The 27,091-nt window shown below is 46.6% G+C and overlaps 1 protein-coding gene across 1 annotated transcript in view; it reads left to right on the top strand.

The window, feature by feature from the left end:
• The window catches only part of PNPLA7 (patatin like phospholipase domain containing 7), a 2,530,065-nt gene that overhangs the window by 508,645 nt on the left and 1,994,329 nt on the right, over positions 1-27,091 (top strand). The window contains exon 7 of the mRNA XM_030206608.1: positions 21,806-21,897. Coding sequence (XP_030062468.1) covers positions 21,806-21,897 — 92 coding nt within the window. The remainder of the gene's footprint in view (positions 1-21,805; positions 21,898-27,091) is intronic.

The following is a 27,091-nucleotide window of genomic DNA, read 5'->3' on the forward strand; positions in this document are numbered from 1 at the left end:
GTGATCAGTGATGTAATGATTGTTTTGATCAGTGATGTATGTATAATTTATTATTGCTTCTTTTCCTGGTCTACCTTTGCTTGGATGTAGTGATCAGTGATGTAATGATTGTTGATAGGTATTGTTTCTTTTCAGTTATATAGCTTAATCATTGTGTATATATCTTAATTATTGTGTATCTTAGAACCTCATTTACCCAGTGCTTTTTTTGTGCCGGTACGCAATGGTACGGCGTACCGGCACCTTTTTTTGCCCTGCACTTCCTCTCAGTCCCCCAGGGGTGTGGTGTGCTGGAGCCGCAGGGCCGGTCCGACACGGTAAGCAAGGTAAGCATGGCAGGGGGGCGCCAACCTCTGGAGGGCGCCGCCGTGCCATGCTTACTGCCACTTAATCTGCCCGCCCTGGCGCCCTCTTCTCCCCACAAGGATCCTTTTTCTTTTATTTTAAATTTACATAACCTTCATCTGAGTCTGATCGAATGGGCTGCAGCGTCACTCAGGAGGGGAGCGCTTTCAGTGACGCTGCTGCCCATGCGGTCGGACTCAGAGGTCAGGTAAATTTAAAATAAAAGAAAAAGAATTCTTGGGGGGAGAAGAGGGCACCAGGGGAGGCAGGCAGTTGGACATGGGAGTGGGAGGGCAAGGGAGAGAGGACCATCTGGACATGGATGGCAGGGCTCAGGGAGAGAGGGGAATTGCTGGATAGGGATGAATGGAGGGGGCAGGGGACAGAGGAGCATGGATGGGAGGGCAGGGCTCAGGGAGAGAGGGGAATTGCTGGATAGGGATGAATGGAGAGGGCAGGGGACAGAGGAGCATGGATGGGAGGGCAGGGCTCAGGGAGAGATGGGCATGGATGGATATGGATGGGAGGGCAGGGCTCAGGGAGAGAGGAGAAATTGCTGGACATAGAGGGGAGGGAAGAGAGATGAAGGAGATGAAAAGAGGGAAAAGGAAGAGAGGAGAAAAACTGCACATGGATGGAGAAAATAGGCAGAAGCTGGATCCACTGGACAGTCAAGTCTGTGGAGGACCCAGCTTTTACTTATGGATATAGGTGTCAGGTTCTCAGGTTCAGAGCCCGCGGGGCTGGGCTCTGGAGCAAACGTGAGCCCTTGGGCTGCTGACGAGGAGCGACAGCAGCAGGCAAAACCCACCAATCAACGCTGGGCAAGCACAGCGGCACCGGCAGGGACTGCAGGCACCGCCCAGCGAGCCGGAACACACGGACTGGAATCCCCAGGACTGGAGGACACAGGACTGGAACACTGGACTGGAACATACCAGACCGGAACACACTGGACTGCAGCACACTGGACTGGTCCGTACAGCTTCACCTGCATTAGCCACTGCCCCCCCAAGGGTTGAGCCCCTGGGTTCGAGTGGCCAGCAGGACTTACCAGATACTAGATGACACAGGGACCAGGACTAGAACAAGCTGGAAACAGCAGTACTCCTCAATCCTAAACTGACATAAGTGCTCCCAAGCCCTAACCAACAGAAGAACTCCAAACAGAAACCAACAAAAGTGTTCCTAACAATAAACCAACAAAAGGACTTCCTAAGCCCTATATACTAACAGAAGTGCTACCAATAGCACCACTAGGAAAAGCAGGGGAGCCACAGGGAAAAAGCAGGGAACCTTAAACACATAAACTAGCACAGGTGCTCCTAAGCACCAAGCACAACAGCTCTACAACTCTAAACTAACTACGGTACTCCTAAGCACCAAACTACCAGCAGAGCTCCTAGCACTAAAAGGGAAGACAGGGGAGCCAAAAGTGAAAAAACAGGGAAGCTAAACACAGAAGACAGCAGTGCTTCCAAAGCACTAAACGCAACAGAGCTTCCCCAAACACAGAAGTGCTTCTAAAGCACCAAACCCAGATGTGCTTCTAAAACACCAAACACAGAAATGCTACTAAAGCACCAATCACAGAAGTGCTTCCAAAGCACCAAAAGGGAAAGCAGGGGAGCCACAAGGGAAAAGCAGGGAAGCTAACACAGATTAAAAGTGCACACTGCACTACCACTAACCTAGACCTAAAGCAAACGACTAAGCAAACGTTGCAAAGGCCCTGAAGGGAAGAACACCACTTCCTTATCAAGGCCCTGCCTGATGATGTCACCACTACCAGACACAGGCCCAGCACTGTTCTTGTACTAAAAGTTCTGAAACTAACATCGAAGTCCCTTAAAATTTACACTCCATCCCATCCATATGTATTCAGTCACGATCAGGGCGTAGACGGTAGAAGCCTGCCCAGCACTGGTTTTGCTTCCCAATTACCGGTGTTGCCATCCAATCTCTGCTAAGATTTCGTAGATCCATTACTTATAGGCAGGATTCCTTTGTGTTTATCCCACGCATGTTTGAATTCCATTACCGTTTTCATCTCCACCACCTCCCGTGGGAAGGCATTCCACGTATCTACCACACTTTCTGTAAAAAAATACTTCCTGACATTAGTCCTGAGTCTGCCCCCTCCCCTTCAATCTCAATTCATGTCCTCTAGTTATACCACCTTCCCGTCTCTGGAAAAGGTTTGTTTGCGGATTAATACCTTTCAAATATTTGAATGTCTGCATCATGTCACCCTTGTTTCTCCTTTCCTCCAAGGTACACATGTTCAGGTCAACAAGTCTCTCCTTGTATGGTTTGCAACGCAAATCCCATACCATTTTTGTAGCTTTCCTTTGCACTGCTTCCATCTTTTTACATCTTTTGCAAGATACAGCCTCCAAAACTGAACATGATACTCCAAGTGGAGCCTCACCAACGAGTTGTAGAGGGGCATCAACTCGTCCTTTTCTTCTGCTGGTTATACCCATCTCTTCACTACTACTAGTACTACTACTTACCATTTCTAAAGCGCTACTAGACGTATGCAGTGCTGTACACTTGAACATGAAGAGACAGTCCCTGCTCGACAGAGCTTACAATCTAATTAGGACAAACAAGAGATAAGGGAATATTAAAGTCAGGATGATAAAATAAGGGTTCTGAACAAGTGAATAAGGGTTAGGAGTTAAAAGCAGCATCAAAAAAGTGGGCTTTTAGCTTAGATTTGAAGACGGCCAGAGATGGAGCTTGACGTACCTAGCATCCTTCTGGCCATGGTCGTCACCTTGTCATATTATTTATTCACCTTCATATCCTCTGACACCAACACCCCAAGGTCTCTCTCCTGAGTCAAGCTTACTAATCTCTCTCCTCCAATCTCTTTTGGGTTTTTGCACTTCTTGGCATTAAATTTTAACTAAATCTATAATACACAGGAGCTGACTGATTCATTTGACAAGATTTTCCTTTGGTAAAGCCATGTTGCCTCGGGTCCTGTAACCCGTTGGCTTCTAGAAAGTTAACTATCCTTTCTTTCAGCAGTGACTCCACATTTGTGAAGAGGGACCACATCCGCTTATCTCCAATCTCGCGGAACCTCTCCCGTCTCTAAAGATCTATTAAATAAATCTTCAAAAGGACCCGCTAGAACCTCTTTGAGCTCCCTCAGTATACTGGGATGTATGTCATCCGGCCCCATGGCTTTGTCCACCTTCAGATTCTCCAGCTGTTTATAAACTTTCTTCTGTAAATGGCGCAGTATCCACTCCATTCCCAGATATTCCCTCATCAGCCAACCGTGGTCCTTCACCAGGAATTTCCTCCGTGAACACCGAACAGTACTTTGAGTTTTGTGTGTCCACACTCTGCCTTTTGCCCTTATCAAACCATATTGTGTGACGATCACTATTACATAGGTGGGCACCCACCCGGATATTTCAAATACTTTCTCCATTCATGAGCACTAGATCCAGCATCGACTCTTCCCTCGTGTGTTCTGTCACTATTTGTCCGAGCAAGGCACTTTGACATGCATCCACAATCTCCCTATTTCTTTCCGATTCTGCAGACCGGACATTCCAATCCACATTAGATAACCCCTGTGTGGATACAGGTTCCATCTTCTCTTTTCCAGTACGATCCATAAATCTTCTTCCTTTCCCCAGGTTTCCTGCATTTCAGCCGCTCTGATATTGTCTCTCACAAACAGCGCCACTCCTCCACCTCTTCGGTCCTCTCTATCCTTCCTAAAAAGATTATATCCTGGTATAGTCAGATCACATTCATGGGAATCATTGAGCCACGTCTCTGTAATAGCAACAATATCTAAGTTTTCTTCAAACATCAGGGCTAGACTACGAGCATTTGTTCTCATTTCTTAGTGAGTTTAGGTTGTTTTCTATATTTAGATGACCTTTCCCTCTGCCATCATCTTTATTCTTGGGGTGACTTTCTGAATTCCCTTGTTTCCTTTTGTCAACCCCTGCCTTCTAGTTTAAATGTCTAGAAACATACTGTCTGAATTTCTAGATATTTAAACTAGAAGGTGTGAATGGGTCTCTATATGTAAACAGTGGCTTTCTAGAACTGCAGTCTATGTATAAATGATTCTATATCCATGATGAGATGCTTTTAAAACAGTGGCTATAATATCTCTTATTTCCTTTGTCCTACCCTGTCGTCCTTGAATAGATTATAGCTTGGTATGACTATAGCCCTTTACAGCCTCTAGATCCAGAACCTTATTTTCCATACCATGGGCATTAATGTACTCTGCTTTCCAGATGTTGTTCTTTTTCCCCCATTTATATAGAGGTATTTGTTGTTTTACTTATCTGGGGGCTTGGTTCACCCATCTCTGCCTGTCCGACGTAGCTGCCTGGATGTCTCAGCGCCATCTGAAGCTAAACATGACCAAGACTGAGCTTCTTATCTTTCCCCCTAAATCAAACTCTCCTCCTCCCCCATTCTCTTTTTCTGTGGATAACACTCTCATCCTTCCTGTCTTATCAGCTCATAACCTTGGGGTCATCTTCGACTCCTCCCTCTCCTTCTCTGCACATATTCAACAGACTGCTAAAACCTGCCGTTTCTTTCTGTATATCATCATCAAAATTCTCCCTTTCCTTTCTGAGCACACTACCAGAACCCTCATCCACACTCTTATCACCTCTCGCTTAGACTATTGCCACTTGCTTCTCACAGGTCTCCCACTTAGCCATCTCTCTCCTCTTCAAAATTCTGCTGCACGACTGATATTCCGCCAGTGTCTTTATGCTCATATTAGCATATGCTCAAGTCACTTCACTGGCTTCCTATCCGTTTCCACATACAGTTCAAACTCCTCTTATTGACCTATAAGTGCATTCACTCTGCAGCTGCTCTGTACCTCTCCACTCTCATCTCTCCCTACATTCCTCCCTGGAAACTCCACTGGGTAAATCTCTCTTATCTGCACCCTTCTCCTCCACTGCTAACTCCAGACTCCGTTCCTTTTATCTTGCTGCACCTTATGCCTGGAATAGAAGGATGCTAGGTATGTCAAGCTCCATCTCTGGCCGTCTTCAAATCTAAGTTAAAAGCCCACCTTTTTGATGCTGCTTTTAACTCCTAACTCTTGTTCACTTGTTCAGAACCCTTATTTTATCATCCTCACTTTAATATTCCCTTATCTCTTGTTTGTCCTGTTTGGCCTAATTAAATTGTAAGCTCTGTCGAGCAGGGACTGTCTCTTCATGTTCAAGTGTACAGCGCTGCGTACGTCTAGTAGCGCTATAGAAATGATAAGTAGTAGCAGTAGTTTTTAGTGGGACAGGGAAGAGAGAGGGGAACTGCAGCACATGGTAGTGAAAAAGGGAGAGGAGAGAAGTAAACTACTGCACATGGAAGGAGAGAGGAGATGTTAGATATGGGGGGGGTGGTAGGAAGGAAAGAAGAGATTTGTAAAGGAGACTGTGGTTCTGTGTGATTCCCCCCCCCCCCCCCCCCCCCCCCGGAGCTAGTTAACAGCTTCCATAGACCTGACACCTGTGTTGAGTGCTGTGGTGGCCAACCTTAGTTCAGCTGATATTGCAAGCTGGGGCAGGCCCAAAAACATATGCTGCCACCTTAATGTTGGCTACTAGAGGCACGGCATTTATTTATTTATTTAATTATAGCATTTATATCCCACATTTTCCCACCCATGGGCAGGCTCAATGTGGCTTACATCAGTCTGAAAGACATACATCAAACAGGCAATAAACAATCAAGTACATTGAAGTTGAAGAGGTTAGGGAGTAATTACAGAGGAGAAGAGAAGGAGAAGGGCAATAGGGTTCAATAAGTCGTTATGATAGCTACAGTTCAGGAGATATGGATCCAAGGAGGGACTTTGGCGTAAGCTTTTCCAAATAAATTTGTCTTGAGAGATTTTCTGAAAGTCGGATGATCATGAGTAGTTTTTACAGATTTAGATAATCTGTGGAGGAGTGGCCTAGTAGTTTGGGTGGTGGACTTTGGTCCTGAGGAACTGAGTTCAATTCCCACTTCAGGCACAGGCATCTCCTTGTGACTCTGGGCAAGTTACTTAACCCTCCATTGCCCCATGTAAGCTGCATTGAGCCTGCCATGAGTGGGAAAGCGCGGGGTACAAATGTAAAAAAAAAAAAATGTGTGCTAATATAGGGAAAGGTGGTTGCATAAGTGGTCTTATATTTGAGGCCACCACATGCTGGGTAATGGAGATTTAAGTACGAATGAGATGATTTGTGAGAATTCCTTGGTGGCAAGTTGATAAGGGTATCCATAAGCAGGAGCTTCACCATAGAGGATTTTATGCACCAGGCTGCAAACCTTAAAAGTTATTCGGTCCTTGACAGGAAGACAGTGCAGTTTTTCACGAAGTGGTCTTGAACTTTCGAATCTCGATTTTCCATAGATCAGTCTAGCAGCTGTATTCTGGGCAGTCTGTACATTTTTTTTGAAGCATTTCTTTACACCCTCCGTATATTCCATTATAGTAATCAAGTTGGCTTAAAACTAGAGATTGAACTAAATTGTGAAATACTTCTCTAGGGAAATAAGGTTTTATACGTTTTAGTTTCCAGAAAGAGAAGAATACTTTTTTGATGGTGGCGTTTGTTTGCTGCTCTAGTGTTAAGTTTCTATCAACAATTACTCCTAGTATTTTTAGAGTCTCAGAGATTGGTAGCATGATGTTATGGGTTTTGGATTGGGATCATGTTGTGGGGGGGGGGGGGGGCAGGTGTCAGTCTCACAGGGTCTCCTTCTGTTGCAGGGGCCATTAGGTTCCTCTCCTTTTGCCTAGCCCTGTGGTGGAATACCTGACATTCAGGGGTACCTGTTCTGGTTGTGGACATGGAAGGCCCTTTGGACACCTCCCCCTGGGTTCTGCAGTCTCCCTTTCCTAGGTGTTGCCTAGTAATGGTGCCACCACAACTCCTGTCAGCCTTATATATCAGGATATTGACACATTTGTACAAAGTGGAGACACAGACCTTTGTATGCAACAATATTGAAGCCTTGTATTAATAAACATTAAAGCACTGGGTGAAGGATAAACTGTGCGGACAGTCTATTGCCCTCATGAGGGTCATGTCACTCCTCATGGCTTCTCTGGAGCAAGTTGGTGAAGACAGGGATGATGGGTCTTCTTGGCTTCACATGCATTACTCCTCACACTGGCTGGACAAATGTCAACAGGCAGATTGGGGAGGGGGGAGAGCTGAAGGGGTAGGTATGCCTTGAACAAGTGCTGTGTGAGCTGAGGTGGCCATGGGGCTAGACGGTGGCATGGTGGCCTTTCTGTGGAGCGTGCACATTTTTGCTGGGAGGAGGGGATGGACAGTGGAGTAAAGCTGGTGTGCCTTTGGGTGTCTCAATGTAATTTAGGGAGCTGCTGCCAACATTCCCATCACTATGTAGGCATGGGCCAGGAGGGAGGGGAAGGGGTGCAGATATGCGCTGCCCCTCATTTTAGCTTTGCATGGTTAGTGGAGGGGGGCAGAACTAGTCAAAGAGGTAGGGTACAAGGGGTGGCACTTCTAACAATGTGGAGACACTGAGTCTTGCAGCAGTATTTATTTCATATCCAACCAGACACAACATGGCACCGTGTTTTGGCGCTGAAGCACCTGCCTCAGGAGTCTGAATGGGATGCATGTTGAATGTAAAGACTGTGTGATATGATACTTTGTAAAAAGTCATCAGGAGGCTAAACAATACTTGGATCAAGTCTTGTGGAAAATCTCCAGCAATACTAAGAGCTCTCAGGAACTGTATAAGTTGGCTTCCTTTTTAGTGGCACTCTGAGGGACGTTCCTCCATGTGCAGCGGTATATATGCATGTTTTGCAGGTTCAGGGTATGTCCTGCTGTTGCTTTGGACATTTTTGGGATGAGGGGACCATTAGCACTATTGGATGTTTTGCATAGGACAGGGGTTCTGTTGTGGATTAGGAATTGGACAGAAAACAGAGGGTAAGGTTAAATGATCATTTCTCTCAAAGGAGGAGGGTGAACAGTTGGGTGCCACAGGGATCTATATTGGGACTGGTGCTATTTAACACATGATGAGTGAGGTGATTTAATTTGTAGATGATATAAAACTATTCAAGGTAATTAAAACACATGCGGACTGTGATTTACTGTGGACAAATGCAAAGTGATGCACATTGGAAATAATAATCCAAATTATAGTTACCTGATGCTGGGGTCAGAACTCAAGAAAAAGATCTAGGTGTCGTTGTAGATAATACGTTGAAATCTGCTCAGTGTACGGCAGCCAAAAAAGCAAACAGGATAATAGGAATTATTAGGAAAGGGATGATGAATAAGACGAAAAAATACTATAATGCCTTTTTATTGCTCCATGGTGCAACTGCACCTTGAGTATTGTGCTCAGTTTTGTTCGCTGTATCTCAAAAAAGATATAGTGGAATTAGAAAAGGTTCAATGAAGAGCGACTAAAATGATAAAGGGGATGGAACTCCTCTAGTATGAGGAAAGGCTAAAGAGGTTAAGGCTCTTCAGCTTGGATGAGAGGAGCTATGATTGAGGTCTACAAAATCCTGAGTGATGTAGAACGAGTAGAAGTAAATCGATTTTTTTACTCATTCCAAAAGTACAAAGACTAGGGGACACTCAAAGTTAACACGGAAATACTTTTAAAACAAATAGGAGGAAATATTTTTTCACTCAATGAAAAGTTAAGCTCTGGAACTCATTGTCAGAGGATGTGGTAACAGCGGTTAGCGTATCTGGGTTTCAAACGTTTTGTACAAATTCCTGGAGGAAAAGTCCATAGTCTGCTATTGAGACAGACATGAGGAAGGGTAGGGAAATGATATACCTCCTTAATGAGGTTTTTGCAACTACATTCAAAGCAGTTTACATATACTCAGGTACTTATTTTTTGTACCAGGGGCAATGGAGGGTTAAGTGACTTGCCCAGAGTCACAAGGAGCTGCAGTGGGAATTGAACGCAGTTCCCCGGGATCAAAGTCCACTGCACTAACGCCACTGCTTGCCCCAGGATTGGTAGCATGGAATGTTGCTTGCAAGTTGGGTTTCTGCCAGGTACTTGTGAGCTGGTTTGGCCACTGTTTGGAAAACAGGATACTGGACTAGATGGACCATTGGTCTGACCCAGTGTGGCTACTCATATGTTCTTATGTTCTAACAAGTCTTTGGGACACACCCAGCCAGTCAGGTTTTTATGAGATCCATAATGAATATACATGAGATAGGTTTGCATGAAGTGGAGGCAGTGCATGCAACTTTATCTTATACATATTCATTGTGGGTATCCTGAAAATCTGATTGGCTGGCTGTGTCCCAAGGACTGGTTTGAAAACCTCTCGCATAGGGTATTTTCTGTTGGTGAAAACGTTTATTTTAGAATGTTTAGGTAATTTTTAGGACGTCTTCAAAAAGATTTTTTGTGGTATTTTCAAATATTGGACAACGTTTATTTTTTTTTTATTCCATTATGGACTCCAGCTTTTACATGTTTTTGATAAACATTTATTTTGCCATTCTGACGTTATATCGGAAATGCCCCTCCATGAGCTTGTAAACTAAACAGCTTAATTTAAAATCAACACATACCTTTACAGGTAACCAGTACAGATCCCGAGTGGAGGAGTGGCCTAGTGGTTAGGGTGGTGGACTCTTTGCACCAGGTACAAATAAGTACCTGTATACAATATGTAAGCCGCATTGAGCCTGCCATGAGTGGGAAAGCGCGGGGTACAAATGTAACAAAAAAAAAATGAAGGTCCATTAATTAAAGAGTGACCCTATCATCTTTATTAGAACCATAAATCAGTTTAGCTTTCACATTTTGCAATAATTGCAATCTGTGTTGTAATCCTATATAATAAAACGCACCTCGAACGTTCTGAAGCCGAGAAAGTGAAGCCTTCAAGCCTTGAAGCATTCCTGCAACATTCCAGAACTACGGCTTCAGAACGTTGGATGTGCGTTTTATTATATAGGATGTGCTCGGTGCTTTTCTGTAGCACATGGGGGAATTTAATATATGCTGATTAAAGTGGAGGAGTGGCTGGAGGGGGGGGCAGGGGAGATAGAATCGCTGGGTGGCTGGAGGGGGGGGCAGGGGAGAGAGGAGATTCTCTGGGTGGTTGGAGGGGGGCAAGGGAAAAAGGAGAATCGCTGGGTGGCTGGAGGGGGGCAGGGGACACAGGAGAATCACTGGGTGGGTGGAGGGGGGCAGGGGAGATAGGACAATCGCTTGGTGGCTGGAGGGGGGGCAGGGGAGAGAGGAGAATTGCTGGGTGGCTGAAGGGGGGCAGGGAACAGAGGAGACTTGCTGGGTGGCTGGAGGGGGAGCATGGGACAGAAGAGACTCGCTGGGTGGCTGGAGGGGGGCGGGGGAGAGAAGAGCATCAGTGGGTGGCTGGAGGTGGGCAAGGAAAAAAGTAGAATTGCTGGGTGGCTGGAGGGGGAGCAGGGGAGAGAGGAGAATCGCTGGGTGGCTGGGGGGGGCAGGGGCACAGGAGAATCGCTGGGTGGCTAGAGGGGGGCAGGGGAGATATGACAATCACTGGGTGGCTGGAGGGGGGGCAGGGGACACAGGAGAATCGTTGGGTGGCTGGGAGGGGCCAGGGAACAGAGGAGACTCGCTGGGTAGGTGAAGGGGGAGCAGGGGACAAAGGAGACTTGATGGGTGGCTGGAGGGGTGCAGGGGACAAAGGAGACTCGCTGGGTGGCTGGAGGGGAGGCAGGGGAGAAAAGAGCATCGGTGGGTGGCTGGAGGGGGGCAAGGGAAAAAGTAGAATCACTGGGTGGCTGGAGGGGGGACAGGGGAGACACACTCGCACCCAGCAGTCTCACTCTCTCTCTGTCACACACACACATTCACACATTCACTCTCTCTCACACACAGTCAATCTCACACATACTCTCTCAAATATACACACTCCGAGGAAAACCTTGCTAGCGCCCGTTTTATTTGTGTCAGAAACGGGCCTGTTTTACTAGTTTAATAATAGTTCCTGAATAAAGGGAATTCTCCGAGGACAAGCAGGCTGCTTGTTCTCACTGATGGGTTGACGTCCTCGGCAGCCCCCTCCATCGGAAAGTTTACTAGCAAAAGCCTTTGCTAGTCCTCGCGCGCCCATGCGCACCGCGCATGCGCGGCCGTCTTCCCGCCCGAAACCGGCTCGAGCCGGCCAGTCTTCTTTCGTCCGCGCTCGGTACGGTCGTGTTACGCCGTTCGTGCCCCAGAGAGTCGACCTCGCGCGTCCTTTTCGACGTGTTTTTCATCTCTTTTTTTCTCAAAAAAAGTTCGGGAAGCGCTCCGGAAGTGTTCCGGAAGGCCCTTCGGGTTTTCTGCCCTTCCCGTATTTCTCAGTTTTTTTGCCCCGTAAGTTTTCTTTCGTTGTCGGGGTAGGCCTCTTTTGGCCTCGGTCGAGATTTTTCTCCCTCTAAATTTTGGTGCTTCAATTTTCGCCATTTCGGCTTTTGATTTCGCCGGCGTGATTTTTCCGCCCATGACATCGAAGCCTTCCAGCGGCTTCAAGAAGTGCACCCAGTGCGCCCGGGTAATCTCGCTCACTGATAGGCACTCTGCGTGTCTTCAGTGTCTAGGGGCCCAGCACCGCCCTCAGAACTGTAGTCTGTGTTCCCTGTTACAAAGGCGGACTCAGGTAGCGAGATTAGCCCAGTGGAACGTTTTGTTCTCGGGCTCTTCGTCGGCATCGGCACCGGAGGCATCGAGTGCATCAACGTCGTCAGCGTCCGGACCATCTTCCTTGGCTGCCGCTCCATCGACTGCATCGAGGCATCGGGCCTCTGCATCGGCGCCGAGGCATCGGGCGACTGTATCGACGTCGGTGGTACCGAGACTTCGTCTGCTGATGTCGTCGGACGGAGGTGCATCGTCAGGAATGCAGGTGAGGGCTGTCCATTCCCCTGCTGGTGGCGGTGAGCCTTCGGGTGGGTCTCCTCCTACCCTGAGAGCTCCTGCGGTACAGCCCCCCCGGGATCGACCTTCTTCGGTCTCGGCCCCGAGGAAGCGACGGATGGATTCTACGTCCTCCTCGTCGGTGCCGGGGAGCTCCGGTGACATGCTTCGGAAGAAGTCGAAGAAGCATCGACACCGGTCGCCTCCCCATGTCGGCACCAAGAGCTCTGGGTCGCCGAGGGATTCGGCACCCAGCAGGCATCGGCACCGAGAGGACCGCTCACCCTCTGTTCAGGAGGTGTCGATGCGCTCCGCTCTGGACAGCCCGGAACAGCCTCCACGCCCGGAACAGGTTCTGACGTCGACGCCTGCATCGACCTCTCAGCCTTTCTCTGCAGCCGCTCTAAACGAGAGCCTCCGGGCCGTTCTCCCAGAGATTCTGGGAGAGCTGTTGCGCCCTACCCCTCCGGTACCGGCGGTGCCTGCGCCACCGGTACCGTCGAGCGTGGCGCCGGCTGGCCCATCGCCCGGGTTGAGGTCCCCGACGTCGGTACCGCGTGCGGTGCCGACCGCGGCCACCTCCCAGGAAGGCTCCCCGACTACGTCGGCGGAGGGAGCTTCGCCGATGCGGGCGAAGGGAGTCTACCTCTCGACGCCCCCACCGTGGACGGGGTTCCACCGAGTCGAGCAGGGCGAGGTTGCAGACACAGGTTCGTGAACTTGTGTCTGACACCGAGGGTGAGGCCTCGTGGGAAGAGGAAGAAGACCCCAGATATTTCTCTGACGAGGAGTCTGAGGGTCTTCCTTCCGATCCCACTCCCTCTCCTGAAAGACAGCTTTCCCCTCCTGAGAGTCTGTCTTTTGCTTCCTTTGTCCGGGAGATGTCTACGGCCATCCCCTTCCCGGTGGTTGTGGAGGACGAGCCCAGGGCTGAAATGTTTGAGCTCCTGGACTATCCTTCTCCACCTAAGGAAGCGTCCACTGTTACCTTGCACCATGTCCTGAAAAAGACATTGCTTGCGAACTGGACCAAGCCACTAAGTAATCCCCACATTCCCAAGAAGATTGAGTCCCAGTACCGGATCCATGGGGACCCAGAGCTGATGCGCACTCAGTTGCCTCATGACTCTGGAGTTGTGGATTTGGCCCTAAAGAAGGCTAAGAGTTCTAGGGAGCATGCTTCGGCGCCCCCGGGCAAAGACCCTAGAACCTTAGACTCCTTTGGGAGGAAGGCCTACCATTCTTCTATGCTCGTGGCCAAGATCCAGTCTTACCAGCTCTACACGAGCATACACATGCGGAACAATGTGTGGCAGTTGGCGGGCTTGGTTGATGCTCTTCCCCCTGAGCAAGCCAAGCCTTTTCAGGAGGTGGTCAGGCAGCTGAAGGCGTGCAGAAAATTCCTGGCCAGAGGAGTTTATGACACTTTTGATGTTGCGTCCAGGGCCGCTGCTCAAGGTGTGGTGATGCGCAGGCTCTCATGGCTGCGTGCCGCCGACCTGGAGAATAGACTCCAGCAGCGGATTGCGGACTCGCCTTGCCGTGCGGACAACATTTTTGGAGAAAAGGTCGAGCAGGTGGTAGAGTCTCTCCACCAGCGGGACACCGCATTCGACAAGTTCTCCCGCCGGCAGCCTTCAGCCTCTACCTCTACAGGTAGAAGATTTTTCGGGGGAAGGAAGACTGGTCCCTATGCTTCTGGTAAGCGTAGGTACAATCCTCCTTCCCGACAGCCTGCGGCCCAGGCTAAGCCCCAGCGCGCTCGCTCTCGTCAGCAGCGTGCGCCTCAGCAAGGCCCCGCGGCTCCCCAGCAAAAGCAAGGGACGAGCTTTTGACTGGCTCCAGCAGAGCATAGCCGACATACAAGTGTCAGTGCCGGGCGACCTACCAGTCGGAGGGAGGTTGAAAGCTTTTCACCAAAGGTGGCCTCTCATAACCTCCGATCAGTGGGTTCTGCAAATAGTCCGGCAGGGATACACCCTCAATTTGACCTCAAAACCTCCAAATTGTCCACCGGGGGCTCAGTCTTACAGCTTCCAGCACAGGCAGGTACTTGCAGAGGAACTCTCCGCCCTTCTCAGCGCCAATGCGGTCGAGCCCGTGCCATCCGGGCAAGAAGGGCTGGGATTCTATTCCAGGTACTTCCTTGTGGAAAAGAAAACAGGGGGGATGCGTCCCATCCTAGACCTAAGGGCCCTGAACAAATATCTCGTAAAAGAAAAGTTCAGGATGCTTTCCCTGGGCACCCTTCTCCCCATGATTCAGCAAAACGATTGGCTATGCTCTCTGGACTTGAAGGATGCCTATACACACATCCCGATACTGCCAGCTCACAGACAGTATCTGCGATTTCAGTTGGGCACACGCCACTTCCAGTACTGTGTGCTACCCTTTGGGCTCGCCTCTGCGCCCAGGGTGTTCACAAAGTGCCTAGCTGTGGTAGCAGCGGCACTTCGCAGGCTGGGGGTGCACGTGTTCCCATATCTCGACGATTGGCTGGTGAAGAACACATCCGAGGCAGGAGCCCTGCAGTCCATGCAGATGACTATTCGCCTACTGGAGCTACTGGGGTTTGTGATAAATTACCCAAAGTCCCATCTTCTCCCAGTGCAGAGACTCGAATTCATAGGAGCCCTGCTGGATTCTCGGACGGCCCGCGCCTATCTCTCAGAGGCGAGAGCCAACAACTTGTTGTCCCTCGTCTCGCGGGTGCGGGCGTCCCAGCAGATCACAGCTCGGCAGATGTTGAGATTGTTGGGCCACATGGCCTCCACAGTTCATGTGACTCCCATGGCCCGCCTTCGCATGAGATCTGCTCAATGGACCCTAGCTTCCCAGTGGTATCAGGCCGCTGGGGGTCTAGAGGACGTGATCCACCTGTCCACGAGTTTTCTCGAATCCCTGTATTGGTGGACGATTTGGCCCAATTTGACTCTGGGACGTTCCTTCCAAATTCCTCAGCCACAAAAAGTGCTGACCACGGATGCGTCCCTCCTGGGATGGGGAGCTCATGTCGATGGGCTTCACACCCAAGGAAGCTGGTCCCTCCAGGAACGCGATCTACAGATCAATCTTCTGGAGTTGCGAGCGATCTGGAACGCTCTGAAGGCTTTCAGAGATTGGCTGTCCCACCAAATTATCCAAATTCAGACAGACAACCAGGTTGCCATGTATTATGTCAACAAGCAGGGGGGCACCGGATCTCGCCCCCTGTGTCAGGAAGCCGTCAGCATGTGGCTCTGGGCTCGCCGTCACGGCATGGTGCTCCAAGCCACATATCTGGCAGGCGTAAACAACAGTCTGGCCGACAGGTTGAGCAGGATTATGCAACCTCACGAGTGGTCGCTCAACTCCCGAGTGGTGCGCCAGATCTTCCAAGCGTGGGGCACCCCCTTGGTGGATCTCTTCGCATCTCGAGCCAACCACAAAGTCCCTCAGTTCTGTTCCAGGCTTCAGGCCCACGGCAGACTGGCATCGGATGCCTTCCTCCTGGATTGGGGGGAGGGCCTGCTGTATGCTTATCCTCCCATTCCTCTGGTGGGAAAGACTTTGTTGAAACTCAAGCAAGACCGCGGCACCATGATTCTGATTGCTCCCTTTTGGCCGCGTCAGATCTGGTTCCCTCTTCTTCTGGAGTTATCCTCCGAAGAACCGTGGAGATTGGAGTGTTTTCCGACCCTCATCACGCAGGACGAAGGGGCTCTTCTGCATCCCAGCCTCCGGTCCCTGGCTCTCACGGCCTGGATGTTGAGAGCGTAGACTTTGCCTCTTTGGGTCTGTCAGAGGGTGTCTCCCGCATCTTGCTTGCTTCCAGGAAAGATTCCACTAAGAGGAGTTACTTCTTCCTATGGAGGAGGTTTGCCGTCTGGTGTGACAGCAAGGCCTTAAATCCTCGCTCTTGTCCTACACAGACCCTGCTTGAATACCTTCTGCACTTGTCTGAGTCTGGTCTCAAGACCAACTCCGTAAGGGTTCACCTTAGTGCAATCAGTGCATACCATTATCATGTGGAAGGTAAGCCGATCTCGGGACAGCCTTTAGTTGTTCGCTTCATGAGAGGTTTGCTTTTGTCAAAGCCCCCTGTCAAGCCTCCTACAGTGTCATGGGATCTCAATGTCGTTCTCACCCAGCTGATGAAACCTCCTTTTGAGCCACTGAATTCCTGCCATCCGAAGTACTTGACCTGGAAGGTCATTTTCTTGGTGGCAGTTACTTCGGCTCGTAGAGTCAGTGAGCTTCAGGCCCTGGTAGCCCAGGCTCCTTACACCAAATTTCATCACAACAGAGTAGTCCTCCGCACTCACCCGAAGTTCTTGCCAAAGGTCGTGTCGGAGTTCCATCTGAACCAGTCAGTTGTCTTGCCAACATTCTTTCCCCGTCCTCATTCCTGCCCTGCTGAACGTCAGCTGCACACATTGGACTGCAAGAGAGCATTGGCCTTCTATCTGGAGCGGACACAGCCCAACAGACAGTCCGCCCAATTGTTTGTTTCTTTTGATCCCAATAGGAGGGGAGTGGCTGTAGGGAAACGCACCATATCCAATTGGCTAGCAGATTGCATTTCCTTCACTTACGCCCAGGCGGGGCTGGCTCTTGAGGGTCATGTCACGGCTCATAATGTTAGAGCCATGGCTGCGTCGGTAGCCCACTTGAAGTCAGCCTCCATTGAAGAAATTTGCAAAGCTGCGACGTGGTCATCTGTCCACACATTCACATCTCATTACTGCCTGCAGCAGGATACCCGACGCGACAGTCGGTTCGGGCAGTCAGTTCTTCAGAACCTGTTTGGGCTTTAGGATCCAACTCCACCCCCTGAGGGCCCTGTTTGTTCTGTTCCAGGCTGCACTCTCAGTTAGTTGGTAAATTTTTTAGGTCAATCTCAGTTATGTCCTCGCCGTTGCGAGGCCCAATTGACCATGGTTGTTGTTTTGAGTGAGCCTGGGGGCTAGGGATACCCCATCAGTGAGAACAAGCAGCCTGCTTGTCCTCGGAGAAAGCGAATGCTACATACCTGTAGAAGGTATTCTCCGAGGACAGCAGGCTGATTGTTCTCACAAACCCGCCCGCCTCCCCTTTGGAGTTGAGTCTTCTCTTGAAGTGTATTGTCTTGCTACATACTGGACTGGCCGGCTCGAGCCGGTTTCGGGCGGGAAGACGGCCGCGCATGTGCGGTGCGCATGGGCGCGCGAGGACTAGCAAAGGCTTTTGCTAGTAAACTTTCCGATGGAGGGGGCTGCCGAGGACGTCACCCATCAGTGAGAACAATCAGCCTGCTGTCCTCGGAGAATACCTTTTACAGGTATGTAGCATTCGCTTTACAGTAATCAGGCTGAGGGAGTATAATTGCTTGGACTAAAATTTTAAAAAGTTGTGAGCTGAAAAGTGATCTAATGGAACCAAACTGCCTTATTCTGAAGAATATTCTGTTAACAAGATCATTCACTTGGGTCTCTAGCATTGGAGTGGAATCAAGGATTACACCAAGTACTCTAGATCAGTGGTTTTCAACCCAGTGCTCAGGGACCACCTGGCCAGTCGGGTTTTCAGGATATACAGAATGAATATACATAAGAGAGATTTTCAAGAAGGCAATGCATGCAGATTTCATGCATATTCATTGTGGATATCCTGAAAACCTGGCTGTCGTGGCTTCCGAGCAGGACATGCAGGTGAGGGCTCCTGCTTCTTATGGTATAAACTGGTTCCTCTTACCTTTGTTCCTTTTTTGATGGCTAAAAAGAGGAAAATAGAGAGTTTACATTCCAGCCACCCCTGTTACCTCCTCTCCACTTCAGACTGTAATTACATCATTTATAGTTCCTGCTGCTACTTTGGGCATATCTGCTGTCAGGTTGGGGAAAGAACTTGGACAACTTGATTTCATTGAGTCCAGGCGGACCTTCACTACCTCCTGCTCCAGAAATGCTATAGGAGGTCTCGGTTCAAGCGATGGAGGTACCCAGGAGTGGTGGTGTGCCGCCGCTGACATCTCCATCTAATCCGGAAGTGTTTGTAATATCAGTGCTGACATCAGGTGGGGCATGGCAGCTGTCGGGAGGTGAATTGCTGTTGGAGTCCCACCGTGGTGAGTGCAAGGAGAAAAAAGAGAGCTCATCAATGGTTGGCTCTGAAGCCTTAGGCAGTCTGGATGTTCTGCTCCCCCTCAAGCCCTTGGTGAAACCGCAGACAGTTGATATGGAGGTACTCTGGACTACCATGGAGAACCTATACAGTGGGGGAAATAAGTATTTGATCCCTTGCTGATTTTGTAAGTTTGCCCACTGACAAAGACATGAGCAGCCCATAATTGAAGGGTAGGTTATTGGTAACAGTGAGAGATAGCACATCACAAATTAAATCCGGAAAATCACATTGTGGAAAGTATATGAATTTATTTGCATTCTGCAGAGGGAAATAAGTATTTGATCCCTCTGGCAAACAAGACCTAATACTTGGTGGCAAAACCCTTGTTGGCAAGCACAGCGGTCAGACGTCTTCTGTAGTTGATGATGAGGTTTGCACACATGTCAGGAGGAATTTTGGTCCACTCCTCTTTGCAGATCATCTCTAAATCATTAAGAGTTCTGGGCTGTCGCTTGGCAACTCGCAGCTTCAGCTCCCTCCATAAGTTTTCAATGGGATTAAGGTCTGGTGACTGGCTAGGCCACTCCATGACCCTAATGTGCTTCTTCCTGAGCCACTCCTTTGTTGCCTTGGCTGTATGTTTTGGGTCATTGTCGTGCTGGAAGACCCAGCCACGACCCATTTTTAAGGCCCTGGCGGAGGGAAGGAGGTTGTCACTCAGAATTGTACGGTACATGGCCCCATCCATTCTCCCATTGATGCGGTGAAGTAGTCCTGTGCCCTTAGCAGAGAAACACCCCCAAAACATAACATTTCCGCCTCCATGCTTGACAGTGGGGACGGTGTTCTTTGGGTCATAGGCAGCATTTCTCTTCCTCCAAACACGGCGAGTTGAGTTCATGCCAAAGAGCTCAATTTTTGTCTCATCTGACCACAGCACCTTCTCCCAATCACTCTCGGCATCATCCAGGTGTTCACTGGCAAACTTCAGACGGGCCGTCACATGTGCCTTCTGGAGCAGGGGGACCTTGCGGGCACTGCAGGATTGCAATCCGTTATGTCGTAATGTGTTACCAATGGTTTTCGTGGTGACAGTGGTCCCAGCTGCCTTGAGATCATTGACAAGTTCCCCCCTTGTAGTTGTAGGCTGATTTCTAACCTTCCTCATGATCAAGGATACCCCACGAGGTGAGATTTTGCGTGGAGCCCCAGATCTTTGTCGATTGACAGTCATTTTGTACTTCTTCCATTTTCTTACTATGGCACCAACAGTTGTCTCCTTCTTGCCCAGCGTCTTACTGATGGTTTTGTAGCCCATTCCAGCCTTGTGCAGGTGTATGATCTTGTCCCTGACATCCTTAGACAGCTCCTTGCTCTTGGCCATTTTGTAGAGGTTAGAGTCTGACTGATTCACTGAGTCTGTGGACAGGTGTCTTTCATACAGGTGACCATTGCCGACAGCTGTCTGTCATGCAGGTAACGAGTTGATTTGGAGCATCTACCTGGTCTGTAGGGGCCAGATCTCTTACTGGTTGGTGGGGGATCAAATACTTATTTCCCTCTGCAGAATGCAAATAAATTCATATACTTTCCACAATGTGATTTTCCGGATTTAATTTGTGATGTGCTATCTCTCACTGTTACCAATAACCTACCCTTCAATTATGGGCTGCTCATGTCTTTGTCAGTGGGCAAACTTACAAAATCAGCAAGGGATCAAATACTTATTTCCCCCACTGTATGTTCTAATTTTGTGGCATTATCCCTGAATGCCTCCATTAAGTTGCAGAGTTGAGAGACTGTAATTCTCAACACTCTTCCAGAATTTATTTATTTATTTGCTGAATTTGTATCCCACATTTTCCCACCCATTTGCAGGCTCAATGTGGCTTACAAAATGTTACAACAACATTCACATTAATGGAATAAGAATTTCAGAATATAGATACAGATAAGGTGCATAAGCTGGAAAAATATGTTAGACAAATTAAAAATGTAACTTCTCAACAGGTTGGAGATAAATCTCTTAATACTGAGGAAGATAGAGAACTTGGAAAATCAGAATAAGAATTTAAATGTAAGGTTTTTAAATTTTCCAGTTACTAAATTTTTGGTACCTCAAAAGCTCTTAAAAAATTTCCTTACAGTATTGAAGATTCCAGCGCCTAGTATTCCTCCTGTTCAGAAATTATACTACCTAACAAAGATGGAGCCAGAAGCTATAGAAGGGAAGGACCTAGACGTTTCTGGACTTTTAGAAACATCGAATGTTGAAATTTCTGATAGAGCGACTTTACCAGTTTTTTTTGTTTTTCTTCAAGACAAAGAAATGGTTTTGAGGCTTAGATTAAGAATGCTTTCTTTTGGGAGACAGGGTATTTATATTTCCTGATGTCTTGAGATGGGCACAACTTTGGAGGAAGAAATTTCTTATGTTTCGTCAGGCTGTTGTTTCATTAGGACCCGTATATTAGTTAGGTTTTCCTTGTAAATGTTTCATCTCCTATAATGGGAATAGATATGTATTTTATGAGCCAGCTCAATTGCAGTTTTTCCTAGAAGGCAAGGGTCTCTCTTTGACACCCCCGAGTGCACCTTAGTAGTTTGACATCAAGGGGAGCACACATTTTGTAAAATAGGTGCCAGTGCGAGACTGCAGGCCCAGTTTGCATAGATGCCATTTCATTCAAAATCCATTTGGGGGAACGGCTGCTCCCCTTGCACCCCACCTAGCTATACCTCTTAGCAGCATATTCCTGCTCCTTTGCTTTGAAATTATTCTACTGTTTTCCAGTTTCCCATAGGAATTCTCCTTGACTCCCCTGTTCTTTGGTGGACTGTATTATGTAATAACTTTCTTAGTGGTGTTTAAGCTAATGATGTTAATTAGCTTTTGTATATGTCTAGATTTCCATTTCAAAGTACTGTTCTTTGAATTGTAAAAAACAAACCAAACAAACCTGACTGGTTGGGTTGAAAACCACTGCTCTAAATTCTATGTCAGTCTAATTTGATTCTCTAGAACTTAAAGACATTGTTTGCAGGAGATATTTGTCAGGAATTTACTAAACCATAACATTTGAGTTCTCTACTTATTGAGTTTCAAAAATTGTTTCAGAGTCCAATTTTCAACTAAATCAATGAATTCTTTCAATCTGTCCTGAATTGACTAGAATTATCCAGTACAGGTACCAAGACAAAAATATCCACATAAGATAAAATAAAGACTCCCAGTCCATAAATAAAGGATCCTAATGATCTTAAGTAATTATTAAATAACAAGTTGAGTGCCAGATATTTGCACAAGAACCCATTAAACCAGTTTAAAAAGTTTCCAGAGATTCCCAGATCACTCAGTTCACATATCCCATTTCTTAGTCCATCTCTAGCTAGTGTAAATATTATGTATTCTTCCATTCCTTTGACTGTTCTGTTTCTTGAACCTTCTAAGGTGAGAACTCTGCCTACCACTCTTGTTGGGAACCATGTTGCCACACGTCCAAAGATGAGGAAAAGGGGCCGAGTTATAACATTGGCTAAAAGGTACAGTTCCACTATTGTGGATATTTGTATGTTAAATGAATTCCTTGATCATAATCTTCTTGTGCCCATCTACTGAAGGTCCTGTTTCCGTCTTGGCAAAGTCCTGGATAGAGCAGGTACCATTCTTCAGCGGCAGCACACCAAGTGGTATGTAGTAGTATATGCACTGTGAAAACAAAGGTGTGGTGAAAGAGGCTATTAATGATAAAATATTATAAAATAGTAATAAATGTAATGATGTATAATATATCATTTATGTATAATTTTTAATATTTATCAGTCGAGGAGTAGCCCAGTTGCTAGAGCAGTGGGCTGAGAAAAAGGGAAGCTAGGTTTCAAATCTCACTGCTACTGCTTGTGATTTTGGACAAGTCACTTAATCCTCCATTGCATTATGTACAAACGTAGAAAGCCCTTTTACTAAGCTGTGTTATAAAGTGGCCAGCACCATCACTATCACAGGGCTTTCTTGCACACTGAGACCACTTTTATTGTGGCTGTAAATGACTGCATTTCTCATTTTCTGTATTAATGGCCACGTGCTAATTTCTCCATTAGCGTATGGCCATTAGTGCGGGAACCCTTACTGACACCTGTTTTCTAGGTGGTAATGGCTCCTGCGCTAGCCACATGCTAATTAGCATGCATCGATGAAGTTGTGCTAGCCGATTAGTGCTGAGCATGCCTATTCTCCGCCCCCTGACCCACCCTCAACGCTAAAAAATATTTTCTGTTTTTTAGCACATGGGAAGTGTGTACCGAACACAAACTACTGTGGGATATCTGAGCATGCCACGTGATAGTGCCTTTCACCGTGTGGTAAGCATGCGGTAGTGCTTATCGCAGCTTAGTAAAAGGGTCTCTTAGATTGTAAACTCTCAGGGGATAGAGAAATACCTACTGTAGGTGAATGTAACTCACCTTGAACTACTGAGAAGGACGTATGCTAAATCCAAATTTTTTACTCCAATTTTACATTTGTATTTTGTTTGTAATAATACATTTTTATTGCAAAAAGAGGTACAGAAAAGCATTGACTCCACATCAAAACTATAAAGAACAAAACAAGCATGTCCAAAAGAGAGGACCAACTTTCACATAGTAGAAAACAAAACTTGTACCCAATGACATGTATCCCTCCTTCCCCACCCCCCAGCCATACCTAAACCATCATAGTTGCATCTGGTATAGCTGGGACCCAGGTACTCTTCAGAGTCCCAGAGCCAAATATCCCCCCCCAACAACCCCCAATCCTACCCCCCCCCCCCCCCCCCCCCCGCCCTTCAGTAGCGTGCACTGCTTGTAGCAAACAACCCAAATGAGTCCATCAGCAGCTGGATCAAAATGTCCTAATTGTCAAGCAGTCATACGCTCCATTTCACCAAGAAGCTGTAAGTTCAAACCCCAGTCTAAGGGTGTGGGGCTTTCCATACTCATCCAATGTTAGCATTAACAGATTTAGCAGCCGCTAAGCACATGTGCTTAAAGCATCACTACAAAATATTGAAGAGTCCAGTATTTTTACAAGACATATATTGCTTGTATTTATCTAGACGAGGGAAAGACCTCAATACACCCAGACGCTTATTTGAGCCTGAAAATAGATGGGAAAATGTGGGATACAAATCCAATAAATTAATTAATTAATTTGAGTTTTAGCATCTTTAACTGGGGTTGTGATGTTCATCATTGGTCTAAAATTCGTTTTTTTATTTTAATCCTTCAAGTTTAAAACATAAGTTTTCTTTGTCTGTTATCACTTATTTATCTTGATTTTTCATCAAAATGCCTCTGCATATTAGACTTATTGTTATATATGTAATAAATAGTCGAGCACTTAGCTATCACCCGACGGTGACCAGACCTGTTTCACTTCAACCGCTTCTTCAGGGGCTGTGCATCGACATTCACAACTTTCCAAGGATGGTGTCATTCATTTTAATGATCACCTAAAATATATGTATATATCTTCCATTAAAAGAGAGAACTCTAATTTCAGGCTAATGCATGATGTTAATTCTTTCTTATATATATCAACAAGAACAATCTTATGAACATCTAATTTCAAATTTCAACTTACATTTCATCTGATCCTGTATGTTGCTCTCTGCAACAAATCAGGAAATGGCTGCCAGAGCCGTTACAGCTCTTTTTAAACCTAAGTCAGTTGATTTTTGACCAATCATTAAACAGCATTTTTTGAAAATCTCTAGATCAATTAATGATGTCGTCATGTGATAATAATGGGTGACTTCAATTATCCAAATATAGACTGGGTAAAGGTAACATCGGGACACGCTAGAGAGGTACAATTCCTTGATGAAATCGACAGCTTTATGGAGCAGCTGGTGCAGGAGCCGACGAAAGAAGGAAAAATTCTAGACTTGGTCCTTAGTGGAGCGCATGATCTGGTGAGAGAAGTTATGGTACTGGAGCCGCTTGATAACAGTGATCGTAATATGATCAGTTTTGATATCAACCTTGAAGTGTCTATACACAGGAAGTCAAATATGTTAGCGTTTAACTTTAAAAAAGGATACTATGATAAAATTAGAAGAACGGTTAAAACAAAACTTAGGGGGGGCAACTGAGAGGGTAAAAACTGTACAACAGGCATGGACGCTGTTCAAAAATACCATCCTGGAGGCCCAGGCTAAACATATTCTGCGAATTAGAAAAGAAAGATGAAAGTCCAAAAGACAGCGGCGTGGTTGAAAAGTGAGGTGAAGGAAGCTATTAGGGCTAAAAGAAACGCCTTCAGAAAATGGAAGAAGGAACCGTCTGAAAATAACAAGAAGTAGCGTAAGGAGTGTCAAAGCAAATGCAAGGCGCAGATAAAGAAGGCCAAGAGGGATTACGAAAAAAAGATAGCATTAGAGGCAAAAAAACATAGCAAAACGTTTTTTCGGTATATTAAAAGCAGAAAGCCGGCAAAAGAATCAGTTGGGCCGCTGGATGACTGAGGGGTAAAAGGGGCGATCAAGGAAGATAAAGACGTAGCGGAGAGATTGAATGAATTCTTTGCTTCGGTCTTCACCGAGGAAGATTTGGGTGGGATACCGGTGTCGGAAATGATATTTCAAGCGGATGAGTTGGAGAAACTTACTGACTTCACGGTGAACCTGGAGGACATAATGGGGCAGTTCAGCAAACTGAAGAATAGCAAATCTCCTGGACCAGATGGTGTTCATCCTAGAGTACTGATAGAACTGAAAAATGAGCTTGCGGAGCTACTGTTAGTGATATGTAATTTATCCTTAAAATCGAGTGTGGTACCGGAAGATGGAGGGTGGCTAATGTAACGCCAATTTTTTAAAAAAGGTTCCAGGGGAGATCCAGGAAATTATAGACCGGTGAGTCTGACGTTGGTGCCAGGGAAAATGGTAGAGACTATTATCAAAAACAAAATTACAGAGCACATCCAAGGACATGGATTACTGAGACCGAGTCAGCACGGCTTTTGTGTGGGGAAATCTTGCCTGACCAATTTACTTCACAAACATGTGGACAAAGGGGAGCCGATTGATATTGTGTATCTGGATTTTCAAAAGGCGTTTGACAAGGTACCTCATGAAAGGCTACAGAGGAAATTGGAGGGTCATGGGATAGGAGGAAATGTCCTATTGTGGATTAAAAACTGGTTGAAGGATAGGAAACAGAGAGTGGGCTTAAATGGGCAGTATTCACAATGGAGAAGGGTAGTTAGTGGGGTTCCTCATGGGTCTGTGGTAGGACCGCTGCTTTTTAACATATTTATAAATGATTTAGAGATGGGAGTAACTAGCGAGGTAATTAAATTTGCTGATGACACAAAGTTATTCAAAGTCGTTAACTCTCGACAGGATTGTGAAAAATTACAGAAGGACTTTACGAGACTGGGAGACTGGGCAGCTAAATGGCAGATGTTAGGAGTTACGGACCAAGAAAGGGATCTGGGTGTCGTCGTCGATAATACACTGAAACATTCTGCTCAGTGTGCTGCTGCGGCTAGGAAAGCGAATAGAATGTTGGGTATTATTAGGAAAGGTATGGAAAACAGGTGTGAGGATGTTATAATGTTGTTGTATCGCTCCATGGTGCGACTGCACCTTGAGTACTGTGTTCAATTCTGGTCGCCGCATCTCAAGAAAGATATAGTAGAATTGGAAAAGGTGCAGCGAAGGGTGACTAAAATGATAGCGGGGATGGGACAACTTCCCTATGAAGAAAGACTAAGGAGGCTAGGGCTTTTCAGCTTGGAGAAGAGACGGCTGAGGGGAGACATGATAGAGGTATATAAAATAATGAGTGGAGTGGAACAGGTGGATGTGAAGCATCTGTTCACGCTTTCCAAAAATACTAGGACTAGGGGGCATGCGATGAAACTACAATGTAGTAAATTTAAAACAAATTGGAGAAAAGATTTCTTCACCCAACGCTTAATTAAACTCTGGAATTCGTTGCCGGAGAACGTGGTGAAGGCGGTTAGCTTAGCAGAGTTTAAAAAGGGGTTAGACGGTTTCCTAAAGGAGAAGTCCATAAATCACTACTAAATGGACTTGGGAAAAATCCACAATTCCAGGAATAACATGTATAGAATGTTTGTATGTTTGGGAAGCTTACCAGGTGCCCTTGGCCTGGATAGGCCACTGTCGTGGACAGGATGCTGGGCTCGATGGACCTTTGGTCTTTTCCCAGTGTGGCATTACTGATGTACTTAATTATTTATTTAAATATGGTAAGTTTTTTATTTTTTTAATTTCTAAATGTTTTGCAAGATAAATTCACTGGCTACAGAATTCGATGATTAGTCATTAAAAAAACCTCATCATACTTTATTCTAGTTGTTTAAACATTATCTAAATTCTGCAATTGATTCCTTCTTTGATTTTTGTATGGCTATAGACAAACTAGAGAGAATCTGTTAACTGATTAAGGAAATATCCAATTTGTTGATTTTTCTTTGTCTATGCTTTTCAAATAAATGCACTTGATGATAAGAAGATTTACCACATTAATTACGTTCTCACAACTGCCTAGTTCTGGCACATTTTATATACCGTATTTTTCGGACCATAAGACGCACCGGACCATAAGACGCACCTAGGTTTTAGAGGAGGGAAATAGGAAAAAACAAATTTCCTTTTTCCCTCCTCTAAAACCTAGGTGCTCTGGTGCGTCTTGTCCGAGTTTTGGACCGCCGTCCCGTACTTAC

The sequence above is a fragment of the Microcaecilia unicolor genome, chromosome 6, assembly GCF_901765095.1.
Source record: "Microcaecilia unicolor chromosome 6, aMicUni1.1, whole genome shotgun sequence".
In the NCBI taxonomy this organism is placed as follows: domain Eukaryota; kingdom Metazoa; phylum Chordata; class Amphibia; order Gymnophiona; family Siphonopidae; genus Microcaecilia; species Microcaecilia unicolor.